We start from the raw sequence: 17,747 nt of genomic DNA, 5'->3' as shown, positions 1-17,747 counted from the left end.
TTCATGATGTTGTTACAGAGCAAGTCTCAAGTAAGCTTGCTGGAGCAGAGGCACACAATGGAAATTTGTAAAACTTGCAAGACTAGTAAGATCATAGATTTCAATGTCTTTTGGACGCAACCTCCCCAGTTATTTTATTAGTACTCCAAGGAACAGGTTGAGATAAGTGGTGAGATTTAAAACAGAAAACGAAGCATCCTCATTGAAAGGCCTGCATACAAATAGATATAACGCAGACAGTGCTGTATCTTGAATGTCACTGTTGGGTCCCTAATTTGACTTCACAAGCCCCTTTCTCAGTTTCAGCAGGCAGCCACTTTTCCATTGCCTTAATCTCTTTAGAGATGTCACATTTCCTAGAATGTTTTATACCTACCATGTGACTGAACCATTCCCTCCTAGGCATTTACCCAAGAGAAATGAAAGCATATGTCCACACAAAGACCTATACACAATGTTCACAGTAGCTTTATTTGTGGGAGCCCCAAACTAGAAACAACCCAAATGTCAATCAACAGGCAAATGAATAAACAAATGCTGATGCATCCATACCATAGAGTACTTAGCAATAAAAAGGAACTATTGATAAATGCAGCAACACGGATGAATCTCAAATTTGTCTGACTGAAAGAAGCCAGACAGAAAAGAGTACCCAGTAGATAATTCCAATTTTATAACATTTCTGAAAATGCAGATTATCTATAGTAACAGAAAGCAGATCAGTGGCTGCTAGGGACCCATCTGGGGAGCCCCTGATAGGATTGATGACAAAGGGCCATGAAGAAACTTTTGGAGATACTGGTGATGGATTTGTGATTGTGGTGTTGGTTTCATGAGTGATTACATGTGCCCAAACTCACCAAATTATACATTTTAAATATGTTCAATTGATTATACCTCAATATATCTATGTATGAAACCCAGGGTCACTAGGCCCATGAAGTGTGCATCTCTGATGTAAGGCTCTCAGCTCCGTGGGTGACTCGATCAAGTGTTCTCAATGGCAATTATCCAAATACTTAAAGAGAGCCCAGTGTTAAACTGCCAGTAAAATGCAGATGTCCCACATTTTACTATAAATATTTCCCTTTCAAACTCCTAGGGAGAAAATAAAGTCTATATATTAAATTACCTTTCAAGTTAATGTCCAAAGGCAAAAAACTCAAAACCCCAAATCCAATTCTCTTGCCCTTATAAGGTAAAAGTCCAACAAGTCCCTTCCAGTTTCTTATTTTGTTCACTCACAGCCAGAAATGTTAATGCCTAGATGGATTCCTACAGCAGCTGCAGCCTGTGTGTTTTACTTGGAAATGGATGTAGCTCATTCAGCTCCTCAAAAGTTAATATTAATTCAACATCAAGTCTATGGTGTGTCTCAATTTTTAAAAGGTCCAAAGAACAGAACATCCAAAGTAATTATAACACTTGCCTCACACTCACCAGATTTACACAGCAGTTATCCTGGACAAAACTATGTTCCCAGAACCCAAGATTTGTTATTGTCAAAGACAATTCATAGTACAAACTCTATAGTAGAAACTCATGGGTCTGTAGGAAGGAGAACTGGGGATGGCTTCAGCCTCATCATAATGCCAACCAGTTTATGCCAATTGTCAGGGGTCCATGCCCTGCACACTTCAAATACTGGAAGAAATTTTTCAGCAAGAAGTTAGATTTATCACCATGCATTTAGCATGGCACACTGTATCTTCTCTCTGGCATTTCAAACACTGATAGTATCTTGTATAGATTTGCTGTGGTGCAGCCCCAATCACAGGGTGTCATTTGTGGTCCTGATCTTTCCTATCTAGTATTATCAAAATCTCTTTATATTCAGAATTTGCTCTTTTACACTGCATTTTATGACTGGCATGATTTATTTATTTACTTATTTATTTTAACATCTTTATTGGAGTAGAACTGCTTTACAATGCTGTGTTAGTTCCTGCTTTATAACAAAGTGAATCAGCTATATATACATATATATCCCCATATCCTCTCCCTCTTGAGTCTCCCTCCTTGTACTTTTTAAATGCAGAATGCTCAGTACAGTGGGAGGACTTACCAAAACCCTAATGCAATATTGGGCTGCATCTGTTACCACTTATAAAGGATTGCACGTTACTATGCAATGTTTTACAAATATTATTGCAGTTCTTTTGTTTTAATGATGATAACCAAGCCTTTCTCATTTTACAGTGATTGCAAGGAGGCAGGAGAAGCAGTATTCCAGTTCTTTCGCTTGGCTCACAAACCTACCAACAGAGACAACACTGGTAAGGTCCAGTAACAATGTTCTTACATGATAGGGTCCCGCGGAATCTGGAAAGCTTAATTCCTGCTGTGACACTGCTGGGTTACCATCATCATTCAAAAAATATTACACTAGCAAGCTATGTACATCCACTTAAGGAAAAGATTATAAATATCAAACTCTGCTTTATAAAGACCTCACTATAATATGGTGGGGGCCAAAGGTAGAAACCTGCTTACAGGTTTCTGGAAAGACCATCCCCCTATAAAATGTACTTAATTTAAAATAAATTAAAAAGTCGAAGGGGAGTCTCTGCCTCCTTCACCATTCCATTACTATGGAATTTCAAAACTGTAATAGTTGATTGCTAAATTTAAACATTTGATTGAAATGATTCGTTGAAAGCTCTGCTCCCTTATTTTCAAAACACTTTATTTCATCTGAATTTCATATGGTATAAAAGTTATTACATGCTTGAACCTGTTGCTCAAATAGCAGGTTCTTTCAGTTCCTTTTTTTTTTGGCCATACCAAGCAGCATTCGGGATCTTAGTCCCCCGACCATGGATGGAACCTGTGGCCCCTGCAGTGGAAGCGTGGAGTCTTAACCACTGGACTGCCAGGGAAGTTCCCTCTTTCAGTTTTGAAGGCCAACCTTCATTCAGCAGCAAGAAACAAATCATATATAATGCAGAGCATATATAGAAAATTTTCTTTCAGAAAAACAAAAAATATTTGGACATTTTATATTTAGTATAGCTTAGCAATCCAGTCTGTGTTGACAAATTTAGTTAACTGTTAGGAGGGACAGTACATATACAAGAGAACTCATTAGCCAGCATATATTTTAACCCTTGATTAATCAGGCAACATGTCTGACCTAATTTTTTTCTTGTATTTTTTTTAGAAGATACTCCATTTGTAAATTCAAGTTTGGTTGCCCCTTTTTAGTCTTTTTGCTCAATATTTTGAACACTTCCATTTTCTTCTTTTTGTAGCGCCTTTGAGCTTCTTCTCTCTCTTGTTTTCTCCTCTCAAATTCCTGAAATTATTAACATATATAATTTTCGTTAGTAACAAACAATAGATATTGTTCAATAATTTTGTTGAAATAGCTATCACCATGCAAACACTTCAGGTTTGTCTTATATTTTGCAAAATGTGAGGTGTTACTTGTAAGTGCAGCAGTGTACCCTCTTTGCCGCTATGATACATGCTATGCCATAGAATAATGTAAAGTTAGTAAACAATTTTAATTATTTGTATACAAATAAAATTAAAGCACAAAGAAGGCACATTTATTTAATGGTTTCACATTTAATTAGATCCACTGAAGAGTCAGAAGTGACGTTAGAGGTTATCTAGTCCATGTAACACAAATCATTTCCAGAATATCTGGTATTCTTTTAAATTTGCCATCTGATCCAGATTTAATTCAAGAAGCATTTATTGACTACAAGCTATATATATGTAAAATATTGTGCTAGGTATTATGGTTTTGATTATTTAAGAATTAATCATGCTCATTTGACTTGCTAAGATAAAGACTCAAATTCATTGGAGTTTAAAGAAAAATAATTTGAAGTTATATAAACCTGAAAATCACTACTTGAAATACAATATTCTTAAATATAAAAGTTAAAAATTCTTAAATAATGCAATATGTGAACTGTTTTTCAGTTTCCCCTGTAATGCATATAGCCCCCAAATGACACAGCCTTACATTTGTATGGTGACATAATTAACAAAGTGCTTTCATATACGTCACAGCATATTCCATCCTTTTAAAACTTTTTATGCTAGGATTTATCTTCACCTTACAAATAAAGGGCTGATGCTCAATTTTCACGGTTACAAAGATGTAACATTTATATATACATAAAGGAAGTTTTTTTTGAAACAGTAAATGTTTTTCAGTATAATGGTCCATATTCCATCTGGTATACTATTTCCAAAGGTGGCAGGTATCAGAAGGTTGGTTAAAAAAATGCATAATCTTAACAAACTGTGAAACAAAGGTCCAGTTTTTCCATGGAGAAATGTTTCTGCTTTACTCTAGTCTGCCATCAGTTTAAGAATAATCATACGAATTTTAGATGTTAAACTTCCAGATTTCTTAATTACACGATTTGTAAAGCTAAGACATAAAAGAAATTATATGTCAGCACCATCTTTGGGGTATTTTTGATCGATGTGCTCTCCTTTTTAAAGTGATAGATTAATATAGCTTCAATATAAGAAACAAGAAACCACAAATAAAATAATTTTGTTGAAGCTGTGGATACTTTTGTTCTGCTCATTTGAAAAAGGCTGTTATAATTTTGGGTTTCTGAATGATAACAAAGTGTGGTAACTTTTTGCTAAGTTAATCTAGTAAGGTTTTTAATAAGCAAAACCAACTCTTTAATGTAAATTTATGAAAATCATCTACATTTTTAAAAAATTAGTAGTTCTCAAATTTTATTACGCATAACCTCTTGAGGCACTTGTTAAAAAAAAAGCAACTATCTGGACCTTACTCTTGAGAAACACTGTCCCAGATGCTCATATTATTAACCTATGAGCAGTACCTTAAAATCCTATTCTTGACTACTACTATCACCTCTCAAGGGTAATATAAACAAACAGTCAAGGAATCTGAATGTTGAAATTCTCCAGCTCTTCTCAGATTATTCATTTACTCAGCAAATACTTACAGAGGGCATACTATGTGCCCCATATTAAGAAGAAAAGCTTACATTTACCCTTAGGATAAAGGAACATGAATCTAAATATTTTAAAAGTAGATCTTACTTGTCTCTTAGCAGCACGCTTAGCTTGTATCTGCTCATACTCTTCCTGTGCTTTTTGATTTGATGTTTTCTTTTTATTTTTCTTTGGAATAGTAATGGAACTTTGCAAGATAAATGAAAACAAATCACAAGTATTAAAAATAATATAACCAGAATTATGACACAATTATGTCAGACAGTATTTGTATAGTCAAATCTCACTAATGCAACTTAAGGGGTGGGGGTGAAGAGAATTTGAAAGAAAGAAGACATTAATTTTATTAGTAAAATGTCCAAATAACATATTAGAAATTTTGTTACAGCTTTCAAGATATAGAAAATAGTAAATGGAAAGTCTTGGAGAAATATTTCACCCAGGGAAAATACAGAAAGCTCTGAAAGATCTGAAAATGTTTAAAAACAGGAAACCAGCATATGAATGGTAGAAATGACAGACTGAAAAAGGCATTAATTTGAAGGACGTTATGAAGGACCTTGGGGGTGTACATGAACTTTAACCCCAAAGTTCTTTGACCAACTTGTCTCTATTCCGTTTCATTTATTTTTTTAATTGCAACCAAGTCTATGTCCTCTTGGAAAAAAAAAAATCCAAGTTAATAATAACAGTAGTAGTAGCAGTTAAAACTCATGTAGCACTTCCCATGTATCACATGCCTTTTTAAATACCTATATAAATGAATTCATTTAATCTTCACAACATCTGAGATAGGTCTAAGATACCATAGCGTGTAAATAATCCATTCTGGGGTTGTACAACATGGCAGCTATAAATTACATACTTACTATTATTATTTGCATTTTAGAGGACATTGGGCACCAACATATTAAAGCCAGCTCCAAAGTCCACGATGTTAAGCACTACACTATAATACCTCTCAAAAATTAAATTATTTTTAAAAACATACATTAATAACAGGAGTTAATCATGGTCCAAGTAAGTTAAATGTACTTGAGAGGCTGAAACCTAAAACCCAGGTCTCTTAATTCCCATTCCATTACTTCTTCTATTAAGCCTACCTGACAATTTATAGTCATTTAAGCTAACATGAAAGCCTCCATGAAAATATTTTCACATAATTACCTGTGGCTTCTAATATGCCTTAAGAAAAATCTCAATTAATACAGAAATTGTTCTATAATCTCTTTCCTAAAACCCTACTTACATCTACAATGAAGAATTTCAAAAGATGGTAATACATACTTTATTCTTATGCTACATTGTTCTTCTGGATGAGGCTGCTCAATGCTACAATGTTCTTCAGACAAAGCCTGGTCAGTGCTACACTGCTCTTCTGGCAAAGGCTGATCAACTTGTTCTTCTGACAGAGGCTGGTCAACTTGTTCTAACAAAGACTGGTCAGATTTTCTAAGCTGCTTCCTGAGTCTTTCCTCTTCAGCTAAATAGAGATGTTTCAGATGATCAGGGTACCGATCCGTGAACTGGGATTCCCGTGAGGTTTTAGCCTTCTTTTCCTTCCATATCAATTTCTTGTAATTTTGCTGAATTTTTAGTTTTCTTCGAAATGCAAAGCCTTGTCCTGTTGAAGAATATATCAGTCATGAATTACTTTCTGAGAAAATAATTTGCATGAAAAATGTAGTAGCTAAATTAAAATTAAAAACTTTTTATATCATCACGTTTAGGTGCTAGAATTACATTATGTTTTGCTGTAAAACGTTATTTCAAGAAAACAAGTTTAAGCTAATGGAATGAACAGTATACTGGTCCTTTGCAAAAAGACCAGGCTAACGGTAATTGTGCAGAACTAAAGAATCTCAAAGAAGGAAAAAAGAGTAGAGTGTTGCACAACTCCAACTTATTGTACTCACAAACAGATTTCTTAATTCATCTAAAACACTTAACCTAGGTCTTCACTAAATACCTCCGGGAAAAAACCCTCGCATCTATTACCTTACGTTAGAGAAAATACGACTGATTTTCTAAAGTAATTCAACGCAAACAAGGAAAGACGGTGTATGACTTTCTCAACAGCAATTATCAGAAAACTACCTATTTAAGATTTATACATTCCAAATGGGTTTTTTAAGTACTTACAAACAGCAAGACAAAATGAAAAACACAAACTAAAACGAAGCAAACACAGTAAGAGAAGACTGGAGGGCTCTGGGGTGTTTGTAATCAGCAAGAGTGTGGGGCAGTACATTTCCGGCCTCGCCTTCTATCCTTTACCGTAATACATGCACAAATGGACTCATAGATTCTCTCTGCTTACGGTTTCACGGAGAAAATGTAGACGAAAAGAGTTCTCATTAAAAAATGGGATTAAGTCGAGGAAAATGTTGAAAGATTTAGAGCAACACTGCCTCGCCTCCCCATCCAGAACTCTGAGACGCCCACGGCTTCAGCAGATTTAAGAATAGATTTCTCTGCCCCAAGTACGGCTCGGTCTGGTTCCTAAATCCTTCCCAGCTTGGGCGGATCGCGTATCCTAAAATTTCGCAGGCCCGAGGACTTGTAAAAGGCTGCCTTCTTACATACATACCCTCGCGAACGCTCCCCGCGAAGGCCTGCGGATAATTAGGTCGCCACGTCCTCCGTTTCATATTCTTATTTCTGAATCCGACCAGTGAAACGCCTTCGCCACGCGACCCAAAGCTCCCTGTCTGCCCCCTTGCTGCATGCCTTACCGGCGCCATGGCACACCAACCGCGGCGCCAGAAAACCACAACTGGCGCGGTAAAAAATACGTCATCAGGCAGAAGCAATCAGCCGCCCACCCACAGTCCAGATCGGAATTCTACTTATCCGGCCTATACTTTCCACTGAGCCCTTGCCTTGCGGCCACGTTTGCACCACCTACAGCCCGGGAGGGTGGGCGTCATGGCGGCTTCTGGGCCGCTCCCGGTGACCCAGGACCTGTCCACGTTGCATGCCAAGTTGCAGGGGCTGCTGCGGTTCCTGAGGGAAGCCCTGTCCATTTCCAGTGCACATACGGTGGACTTCTACACAGAGTCCGTGTGGGAGCAAGTGGTCGACTTGCCCCCGGAGACAGTGCTGGCGGTGCTGAGATCGGCGGCGGAGGCGGAGGCCCAGCCCTCGGAGGCGCGCCTCCAGGTGGAAGCCGAGAGTGGATCAGGTGAATGGAGGGTGGGCGGGGCGTTCAGGAAGGCGGAGAGACATCCCGCCCAGTGAAGGGTGGTGTACCGTAGCGGAAGTCGAGCGGAAACAGGTACGCGGCGGGACTGGCACTGGCGGGGCAGGGATGCGCTGCCTGGTAGCGAGCGGAGCCCCTTCTCCGCTTCCTGGAGGCGTGCGGCTGGACACTCCTCCCGAATCCCTTGTCTTCCATGGGTGCTTGTGTATTTCCACAGTTTAAAGAGAGCAAGAAACATTGCTAGGACCTTTCTTCATTTAGTAATTAAACAATCATTTTCTTAACTGGAGGGGAACAGTGCTTATAGATTGCATGTGGAGCACAGCAGAAGATAAATCAACACCTAACAATCAAGATCATTTCAAATGGTGATTATAGCCGAGAAGAAAATAAAACCAGTCAACTGTGATAGCGACTGTGTGAGGAGGCTGCTTTCACCTGGTTGGTCATGAGCATGAGAAGGCGCCGGCTGCAGTGAGCCGCAGGAAGGGATTTCAGGCCCACGGAATCGCGGAGGCCCAGGACAGGAAAGAGCGGGGTGGGTTGAGGTTCAGATGCCTGAGTGGCTAAAGCCAGGTGCCGGGCAGTGGCAGGTGCGGCCAGGGAAGTAGGCAGAGCCGGATCGCGCGGGGCTCTCTGGGCCTCGGAAGGATGATGGGTTTGAAGTAGGATGAGAAAGCTTTGGGCAATTTAGTCAATATAGTGCCTTAATATACTTTACATTTGAAAAGATAACTGTGATAGTTATTTGAAGAACAGACTAGTGGGGCAAATCTGAGAGGCCAGTTAGAAGGCCATTTCAGTAATACAAGGAAGAGATGAGATGATGGTGGGCTAGGATGGTAGTACTGAAGACCGGGAATATTTGCTATCTCTTTTGAAAACTGTTTATAAAATATCTACTACTGAAACTTAGATTCTACTAAGGCAAGTACATTTTGGAAGTAGTATGATGAGAAGACACCAGCAGGATCCTGGGATTTCTTCTACTTTGTTTCCAGGCGGTCCCAACCTTGCCCTTGCTGGTGAACTTTATTCACTTGAGCATTCTCTGAAGGCAAAGCACCGCTGGGGGGCCTTCCTATGATAGAACTTGGTAAATACTGGTTTCTTTAAAGTCACTGTTTATTGTTGGAAAGTTAGGCACTTTTTTTTTTGGTCGTTAACACAGTTTATTATTGGCACACTTAACAGTAAAGCATACATAAAATCCAGCTGTTTTATAATACACGGAGCCACTGTCTTTACACGTATAGAGAAACGCATTAATATGCAAATGGGAAAATTAGTTTTTTTATAAAGTTTCACATAAATACACTGGAATTGCTCCCAAAGAAAAGTCCTCATAAAAGAACCAGGTTAGGGCTTTACAAAATATTATACAGGAAATATACTATGAAAAGAAACAACAGTCAACTCAGATACAACAAGAAAAACACAAAAGAGTTTCAGATTTATTAAACTGCCCACAAAATTAATGGATTACATGGCTTGAAAATATTTGGATCAACAGAAATTTTACAAACGCCTACATTCTCAATGGGCCAAGTGCCTTTCTTGACATAAAAATCTGCCTTGGTGCCTTTGATGACAAAAAGACATTTCTTGTTTCAGCACTCGGGCTCGATTGAACCAACTCAGGATGGAGGACCAATTGACATTAGCTCGGCCATAAATTACCCTGCTGGGCCCTCTTAGCTGTTACCCTATGAAAGAAAAGGTGAAGGGGGAAAAGAAGATAAAGGTACATTTAAATTACTTTCCAAAAGTGGATTTTTTCTTTTTCTTTTTTTACTGAAACAAGTAACTCTCAGATGCAAGTCAAAAAGCAGAAAATATTTTACAATATTAAAAAGTCTATCTGTAGTTGGGTTCGGATAGAATGAGATCCTGAGCACTGAGGGTTTGTTAACAATATGGCGTTTGTTGGATGGTTGGGTGGGGCGGGGGGAATGAAATTAACAAATGTGGTTAAAACCGAGCCAGGAGAAGCCTAGCTTTTGCTCTTATTTTAATTACGATTACTGCCAGTATCTGTGTTACCTGTGAAGGCCTCCAGGGAGGGGTCATGGAAGTTTATTTGGAATGATCCTCTCAATTAAAAAAAGAAAGAAAGAAACTCAGATCCCTGTGGTTTAGAAATAGTTATTTGCATGGAAAAGTTTTAATGTCTCTTCCTTTCTCTGCTGTGAGTAAGGATCTGAAATAGTGATTGTAACTCACAGGGGCTATTGACAGTGGATTCCGGAGCTGGTCAATCTTACTGGGAAGCTTGGGGTGGGGGGTTTTCTGATTTGGTCTCTTGAGTGGTGGGAGGTTTGCTGTTCCATGGGCTACTGTTCCCCAGGGCTGGTGAACTGGTGAAGTCTTCCTCGTCGTCCATGCCGTTGGCTGCATCATACTGCGTGTTTTCTAATCTATTGATTAGCCTTTTGTCCTCATCCCCAAACTCCCCTCCCATCAGAGTTGGCTCTCCTACCACCATCAAATCCTCTGAGGAGGACTGGAAGTGACTCCTTCAGGGCCCCTCAATGCTTCTCCTTAAATTGGCCAGAAGGGGTCACTGCTGTTGAATGACACAGGTCTCCATTCCTCCCAGGGTTGAGGCTGCAGTTCGGGATCGCTCCTAGCCCAGGTACCTGACTGGACAGACTCAGGTTGGCAGCTGGCGTCTTCTTGCCGCCCGTGCTGTTGGCAGTGTTCCCAGTGCTGCTGCTGGAGGTGCTGCTGGTGGAATTTTTTTCTTTTTGTCTGTTTCGTTGTCGGTTGCCTTGTGGGTTCTGGCGGCGCCACCATCCGCCGCCACTTCTGAAACAAGCAGGTCTTCAGGCAGTCTTGTGGACTGAGGTTGTAAGTTTTATGTCTGGACATCAGTTCCTGCATTGGCTCCAGTATTACACACAACCTGAGGTAGTTGACTGTGAAATTTGTTAGCCCCATCCTGGTGTTTTTGGACAGCTGATCCAGGACTTGAGGATCTTGTGCATTTATGGCAAGAATGCTTCTTGGGACTAACTCTCTGTATTGTCTAATGGTAAAGTGCCATGTTTTTATTCTCATGAGATCATCAAAGGTGAACTCCAAGGTCAGTCTGCCTTCTGTACACATCTTCGTAAACATGGGCTTCCCGTGCTGGGTGACCATCGCACGCTGTCTCAGTCCACCGTGATGGATGAGCTGTGGTAAGATTCTTTTGAGTGTTTGAGAATGTAATACAGGTCAGTATTACAAACACAGTGCTAAAGTAACGGGGGATGAGGGTCCTGCCGATAGCTGCTAGTGTTGGAGGGTCTCCTGCGGAGGCAGGGGGTTGCTGTGGCACACTGTGGGGACAAGGACCCTGGCGGCAGAAGTTCTGGGAAGTACTCCTTGGCGTGAGCCGTCCCAGAGTCTGCCATTAGCCCCACCAAAGAGTCGGGTAGGCTCCAGTGCTGGGTCGCCTCGGGCCAAACAACCAGGCACTTCTTCAGTTCACTCTCATAATGCCTAATACCTATGATAACATGGCAACTTAAACTCCAAAAGAGTTTAAGATCGTGTCTGTCCTGCTGTATTCCAGCACCTAGTAAAATACCTAGCATGCATAATTAAATACTCAATGAATATTTGTTGAATGAGTTAACGAAGGACTCATTCTGGCTTCCAAAAGAGTAAAAGAAACTAATTAAATATGAAGCCCAAGACTTTCATATGGGTTTAGCCTAGGCTTCATACAGTGAAAGAATTAGATTGTTTACATATCCTAATAATAACAATAATAGGATTAATTGATATTTACTATTTTCCCTGCAGTGTGTTGTTTGTTTGCATATTTTCCCTTTTAATATTTACATTAGTCTGGCAAGATGGGTTCTGTTTTCCCCATTTGTGAAACTGCCAGTTGAGGAGGTAATATACTAGGGGCACAGCTTGTAATGGAGATGCAAGCCTGGGTCATTGGACTCCACAGAGTCTGAGGTCTTTACCACTGTGATAAAGGTTTTTCTGGATTATTTAAGATTGAAGTACAAAGGGCATTTATTATCAAAACTGATATTTTGATGACATGGATACATTTCTTATGTTTTGTTTTGTTTTTATTGTTTCCCCTTCAAGAATGTAAGAATTGTTTTGTTCACTGTTGTATCTTTAGTGCCTAGAATGGTGCCTGGTCAGAGTAGGTGGTTGATAAATATTTGATGAACAAATAAATGAATAATGCCACTTATTTGTTCTCTCAGGTAGGAACAAAATACATCTTTTGAGAAACACAACCAATTTTGTGTCAACTCAACAATAATGGAATCTAGACTAGATTATTCACTTTTGAAATGTCTCTGACCCTGCCGAATTTTATATACAAGTTATTCAATTGTACAAATGGTCTGCCACCTCCAGTATTAAAAATAATGAATTTTTTATAATATATGCTTGTAAGGAATATTAATTTTTGTTTATGTAAAGATTATGTAAATATGGACATTTTCTCCATTACTATATGAAGTCTATTGTTTGTGTCAGAGTATTTTTTTCTCTTTGACCAGATTTGTATCTTATTAAAGAATTGTTAGTTTCTCTATAAGTATAATTTAGCACTTAATTTTTATACTGTTGAGTCAGACAGGGTACAGATTCCAATTCTACCAGCTCTGTGACCTTGGGGAAGTTTGTTCATTCATTCATTCATTCAGGGAACATTTACTTAGTGTCTGCTGTGTGCCAGTACTTTTCTAGGAGCTAAGGAAATAGTAAATAAAGCAAATAAAAATCCTTATCTTCACCTTGCTTGCATTCTAGAGGGAACAGAGATAATTTTTTAAAAGTGCCACAGAGAAGAATCAAGTAGCAAAGAGAGGAGTAAATAAGGGGATGGGCAGGAGGAAGATACGTTTGCAATTGTAAATAGGTTGTCCTAGCAAAACTTCATGGAAATAACTCTGGACAAAAAATCTAAATAAGGAGAAAATGGAGTCATGAAGCTATCTGGAGGCGGAGCATTCCAGATAGTGAGAACAGGGAGTGGAGAGGCCCTGATGTGGGAGCAGGCATGGTGTGATCAAGGAGCAGCAAGGAGACCTGAATGGATTTCCATTAGGGTCTCACAAGAAGTGTGGTTTTCTGCCAGCTTGATATGAGGAGTTACAAATGCACAGTGTGTGAAAGTACACTAGCATATGTTTGGCATAATCATTTGGTATTTTATGAGACCAAGTTGTTTCTGAAAATCCTCAGTGTAGCCATTTCAGTAGATTTCTCTTGCCAGGTGATATTCTGGCCTGGTCAGAATCCTGAAAGTTTCTTTTCCTCTGTTCATCTAAAAAGAACTAGAGAGAAAACAGTATTAATTCTCCACAATTAAAAAGGAAAGATGGTGAAAATAACTATTTTAAGGGCATAAATTATGGGTGTTGTAGTTTGAATTGTGTCCCCCCCAAATTCATAATTCGAAGCCAAAAACCCCAACGTGACTATATTTGGAGATAGTCTTTAAAGAGGTAATTAAGGTTAAAAGAGGTCAAAAGGGTGGTGCCCTAATCCAATAAGAAGAGGAAGAAACACCAGAAGGGTGCACACAGAGGAAAACTATGTGAGGACCCAGTGAGAAGGCAGTTGTCTGCAAGCCAGGGCGAGGGGCTTCACCGGGAACCAGCTAGCTCCGCCAGCACTTTGATTTTGCACTTCCAGTTTCCAGACTGCGACAGATTTCTGTTGTATAAGCCACCCAGCCGGTGGTATTTTGTATGGCATCTTGAGCAGACTAATGCTATGGGCTTTGCAGACTGACTGCCTGGTTCAAGTGCCGGCCTCACCACATACTCGTTTGGTTAGCTTGGGCTGCAACTCTGTGTGCCTCAGTTCCTCATCCATAAAATTGGGATAAATAATTATAGTACCTACTTGATGGGGCAGTCTGAAAGTTACGTGAGTAAATACATGGCAAGCGTTAAGCGGAATGCCTAACAAAGAGCAGCACTTAACCCACGCATTCACTTGACTCATGTTTACTGAGTGCCTTCTACCTACCAGGCCCTGTTCTAGACCCTACTGTTATGCTACTGAACACAATAAAATCCCTGCGCATGCGGAGCCTATGTTTTAGTGAAGGTTGATACCCAGAAAACTGTATGTACACGCGCACACACACCCCACTCGTTTTCCAGGAAGGGAAAGTGAAAAGTGGTCTATCTGAGGGAAGAGTGTGTCGGGCCAAGTGAATAGCAGGCACCAGGTGGGAACGTGCTGTGTGTGCTGGGAGCACAGCAGAGCCATCCAGGTGAGACTGATCAGAGATGAGGTTTGAGTAGCGGCCTGAGGCAACTTCATGTGGGACTTGCAAACCATACTGAGGGCTTGGCTTTTACTGAGTGGAGTGGAATGCTCTTCAAGGACTTCATGGGGGGGTATGCTGTGTGATTTATGTCTCAGAGGGATGACTCTGGCTTCTTTGTGGAGAAGGTGAGGGTGGAGGAGGTGAGGGTGGAAGCAGGAGGACAGGATAAGGCTATTAAAATAGTCCAGGGTGGGCTTCAGGTAATGGCTGCTTGAAGAGGTCAGGCAGTTCCTCCAGCAGGTAACAATGACAAACACTGACCGGATTATTAAAAACTATTGGAAGGTTCTGGAAGGTGACCAAAGGGGGACAGAAATACGAGCAGAGTTTGCTGTTGGAAAACTGCTACTGATTGGGAAGAACTGTGAACTCATGACTTTCTTGCTGGGGGTGCTCCAAACCCCCCTAGATCTGGCAGTCTGGAACGACATTCTTCCCAGCTCAAGATGGCCACAACAGAGTTCAGAGATGAGAGCAGATGGAAATTTAAGGAGCACATTCTGGAAGGAGGGCCACAGAAGGGCTGAGATCTAAGATGTGAGTATAAACTCTGGCTAAAACCCTGGATGAAGTATAGACACACACCCCCTCCGAAACACACACACACATGTGCACATGCGGGCACGGGAGACTAAGAGAATCCAGCAAAAACACTGATGAAACTAGGGGGATCGTGAACCCTTGAAAGACAGAGCTCCTGGCAAGATGTGCAGACTTGCTGCACCTTTGACAGAGTATATTCCCCAAGCTGTGTAGACAGCTTGGGTGGCAAAAATCAAAAGACTGATTGAATTTCTGTATCAATGGGCAGAATTCAGGGCTGGCAGAGTAACTGGAAATTTAGGCTGGGGAGCGTTGGAAACAAATGTAACCACAGAGAGGATGAGCCCCCCAATCTGACTATCAAATCCACCCAAATCTTCATCTGCCTGCTGAACTACGCAGGCTCAGGGATACCCTCAGGGGGCAGGCTAATCAGCAACTGAGCAGAGACACCAGCTGCTGCTCACTGAGGGGGAGATAGATTTCAGTCTGAGTCCAAGCAAGTTCACTTCTTAGTAGAATAACAACAACAAAATCCTTAGAAAAACAAAATAGATCCACTACAATAAATTATCCACAATTCTGCTTTTCAACCAAAAACTACTAGATGTGCAAAGAAACAGGAAAGTATGACTCATACTCAGGAAACTGATTCCAAGTGAGCCCTGATGCTGGATTTAAGTAGCTGTGTTCAGAGAATTAAAAGAAAGTGTGACCCAAGGGGGGAGAAAATGAGTTAATAGGAGCCGATACTGATTGGGCTCAGATGTTGGATTTAAGTGGCTATCATAAATATGTTCAAAGAAATAGAAGAAAACAGCCTAAGAATTAAGGGGAAACACAGTATTAATATTAATTATACGACCTCCCTTATAATTGTTTTCATTGGAAGCATACACACTCATTGACAATTAAATCGTTACACACGACCTGTTGCTGATAACACGCTCTCACACAGTTTCTGTGGGGTAGGAATTCAGGAACAGATTAACGGATGGACCTGGCTTAGGGTCTCACGGTTTCACAGTCCACTTGCTGGTGGGGCTGCAGTTGCTGAAGTTGGTTGAGGTTGGGGAACTTGCCCCCACAATGTCTCACTCACATGGGGGGTAGTTGGTGCTGCCTGTTGGCACAGGGCCTCAGTTTCTCACCATGTGAGCCTCTGTGGGGCTCCTTTCATGAAGGCCGTTGTGTTTGCACGATGTTCTTGTTTTTGTCTGTGCTCAGTCATGGTTGTGGACTTCGCATGGTCACAGACTTGGTCTGATATTGGTGTACTACTGTAAACGCTTTCATGTTTAATAGGGAAGAGTGTGGTCTGTGTGCCGGCGCCAGCTCCACCCCAGCTATAAGCTGCTATCTCTCTGTCACAGCTGATTGTTATTGTTGTTATTTTTTTCCTTTTTCACAAGTGTATTACCAATCTTACAAAGTTGTAGTAAAGCTGAAAAATGATGTAATGTGGCTCCTAACATAGAACTGGGAGTATAGCATGGATTCAATAAGTTGTGGCTAATAAATGATGAGGGTTGTGGGAATGATGATGTTGGTGGTGATGGTGTAATTAGGTCTTTCTTTCCTTGGAAAAAATAAATTGTCAGGAACTTCTGGAAATGTATGTGCTCCTATAACACCCCATATACTCTCCCATATCAACACAGGTCATCCTGTTGTCATCGTCCACTGGCTTGTCCCTATCTGCAGCTAGATTATAAACTCTCTAAAAACAAAAGTACAGTGTTTGCCTTTTTCAGTTTTGTGTTCTTAGCACATTGAACAGTTTCTGCCATATAGATGAGTAAATTATTCTTGAAGATCGAAGTGAAGCATAGATCTATAAAGAATGTTATTGAAGGTACCCATGGAAATATGGTACTGAACTAGATAGCTATGGTGTGGTTTCTGTCCATATTATGTTTGTCATCATTGTTTTTGTATGACTTGATCCAACTCATAGGTTTTTTAACTTAATTTGCTATTCTTTTCCTGTGTGAAAATGCAGTACTTCATTCAGTACATTGAAAATTACAGAAAGATACCATGAGAATCTGGAGATAAAATCAAGGCAGGCATCATTTCAGGCTAAAATTTCTGAAAGTTTATCACATATATGGGTGAGATTAACCATCTGCAGAAAAAAGCCAGTAGTGATAGCTTCTAAATACTGATAAAACGAACAGTCTCCTATATCTCCTCTCAAGGATTAAGATTTTGTTTTCCCCACTTCAAGGGACCTAGGCTGTGTCCTTAGGAAGTAATGACTACATATATAAATCTGTAACATTCTCAAGTGAATTATCTTTTGGTCTTCAGGAGTTAATTGGTCTTCATAAGTATAGAAAAATCTTCCAAAAGGCAAAACGGAAGAGATTCTGAGTTAGGATAGCCAAAATACTTTATGAAACCAACATAGATCATGACTACACAGGCCACTCAAACAGCTACCCAGCTTGATTAAAATTTTCTTTAAGAATATCTGGCTTTATTTGTTCTAGTTGTAATTCTAAAATTAGGAGACAGTGTCTCATCAAATGAGTGATATGCGTTATCTCAATGTAAAGTAATAAGTTTATAAAGTCAGTTTCTTGTAACTTTGCTTAGAATCAGTTGTGGAAAACCTATTCAGCTCTCAGGAAATCCAGGTTTCTGTGCCTGCAAAGCCATCCTCTGTGACTTTGCCAAAGCCCAGGGCTGCTCTAAGACTCTTTCAAAGCCTCCAGGGCCTCTCTTGAC

General features: G+C 40.1%; 2 protein-coding genes and 1 pseudogene across 8 annotated transcripts in view; 1 reads left to right on the top strand and 2 right to left on the bottom strand.

Moving 5' to 3' along the window:
* Positions 1-450: 450 nt before the first annotated feature.
* Positions 451-7,794, bottom strand: CCDC59 (coiled-coil domain containing 59). Its single transcript, XM_004329755.4, has 4 exons — positions 7,550-7,794; positions 6,247-6,583; positions 5,047-5,146; positions 451-3,295 (listed from the first exon to the last, which is right to left on the bottom strand). Exons 1-4 carry the CDS (start codon positions 7,701-7,703, stop codon positions 3,134-3,136), a joined length of 753 nt encoding a protein of 250 aa, XP_004329803.2. The 5' UTR covers positions 7,704-7,794; the 3' UTR covers positions 451-3,133.
* Positions 7,795-7,838: 44 nt separating this feature from the next.
* The window catches only part of METTL25 (methyltransferase like 25), a 127,324-nt gene continuing 117,415 nt past the window's right edge, over positions 7,839-17,747 (top strand). For 4 of the 7 annotated variants that reach the window (XR_012324275.1, XM_073788373.1, XM_033866284.2 and 1 more), the window contains exon 1: positions 7,841-8,143. Coding sequence is in view for 3 of the 7 variants with exons in the window: in XM_073788373.1 (XP_073644474.1) it covers positions 7,888-8,143 (256 nt within the window). In the remaining 4 variants the exon portion in view is untranslated. Of the gene's footprint in view, positions 8,144-17,747 lie in introns of all 7 variants that reach the window. The other 3 variants (XR_004528878.2, XR_012324276.1, XR_012324277.1) reach the window with 1 other exon arrangement.
* On the bottom strand, positions 10,689-16,245 carry LOC101320224 (LIM domain-binding protein 2 pseudogene; annotated as a pseudogene).

This window comes from Tursiops truncatus, chromosome 11 (assembly GCF_011762595.2).
Source record: "Tursiops truncatus isolate mTurTru1 chromosome 11, mTurTru1.mat.Y, whole genome shotgun sequence".
Lineage (NCBI taxonomy): Eukaryota > Metazoa > Chordata > Mammalia > Artiodactyla > Delphinidae > Tursiops > Tursiops truncatus.
The sequence above is the reverse complement of the archived record's forward strand: the minus strand, read 5'-3'. Positions and strand labels throughout refer to the sequence as shown.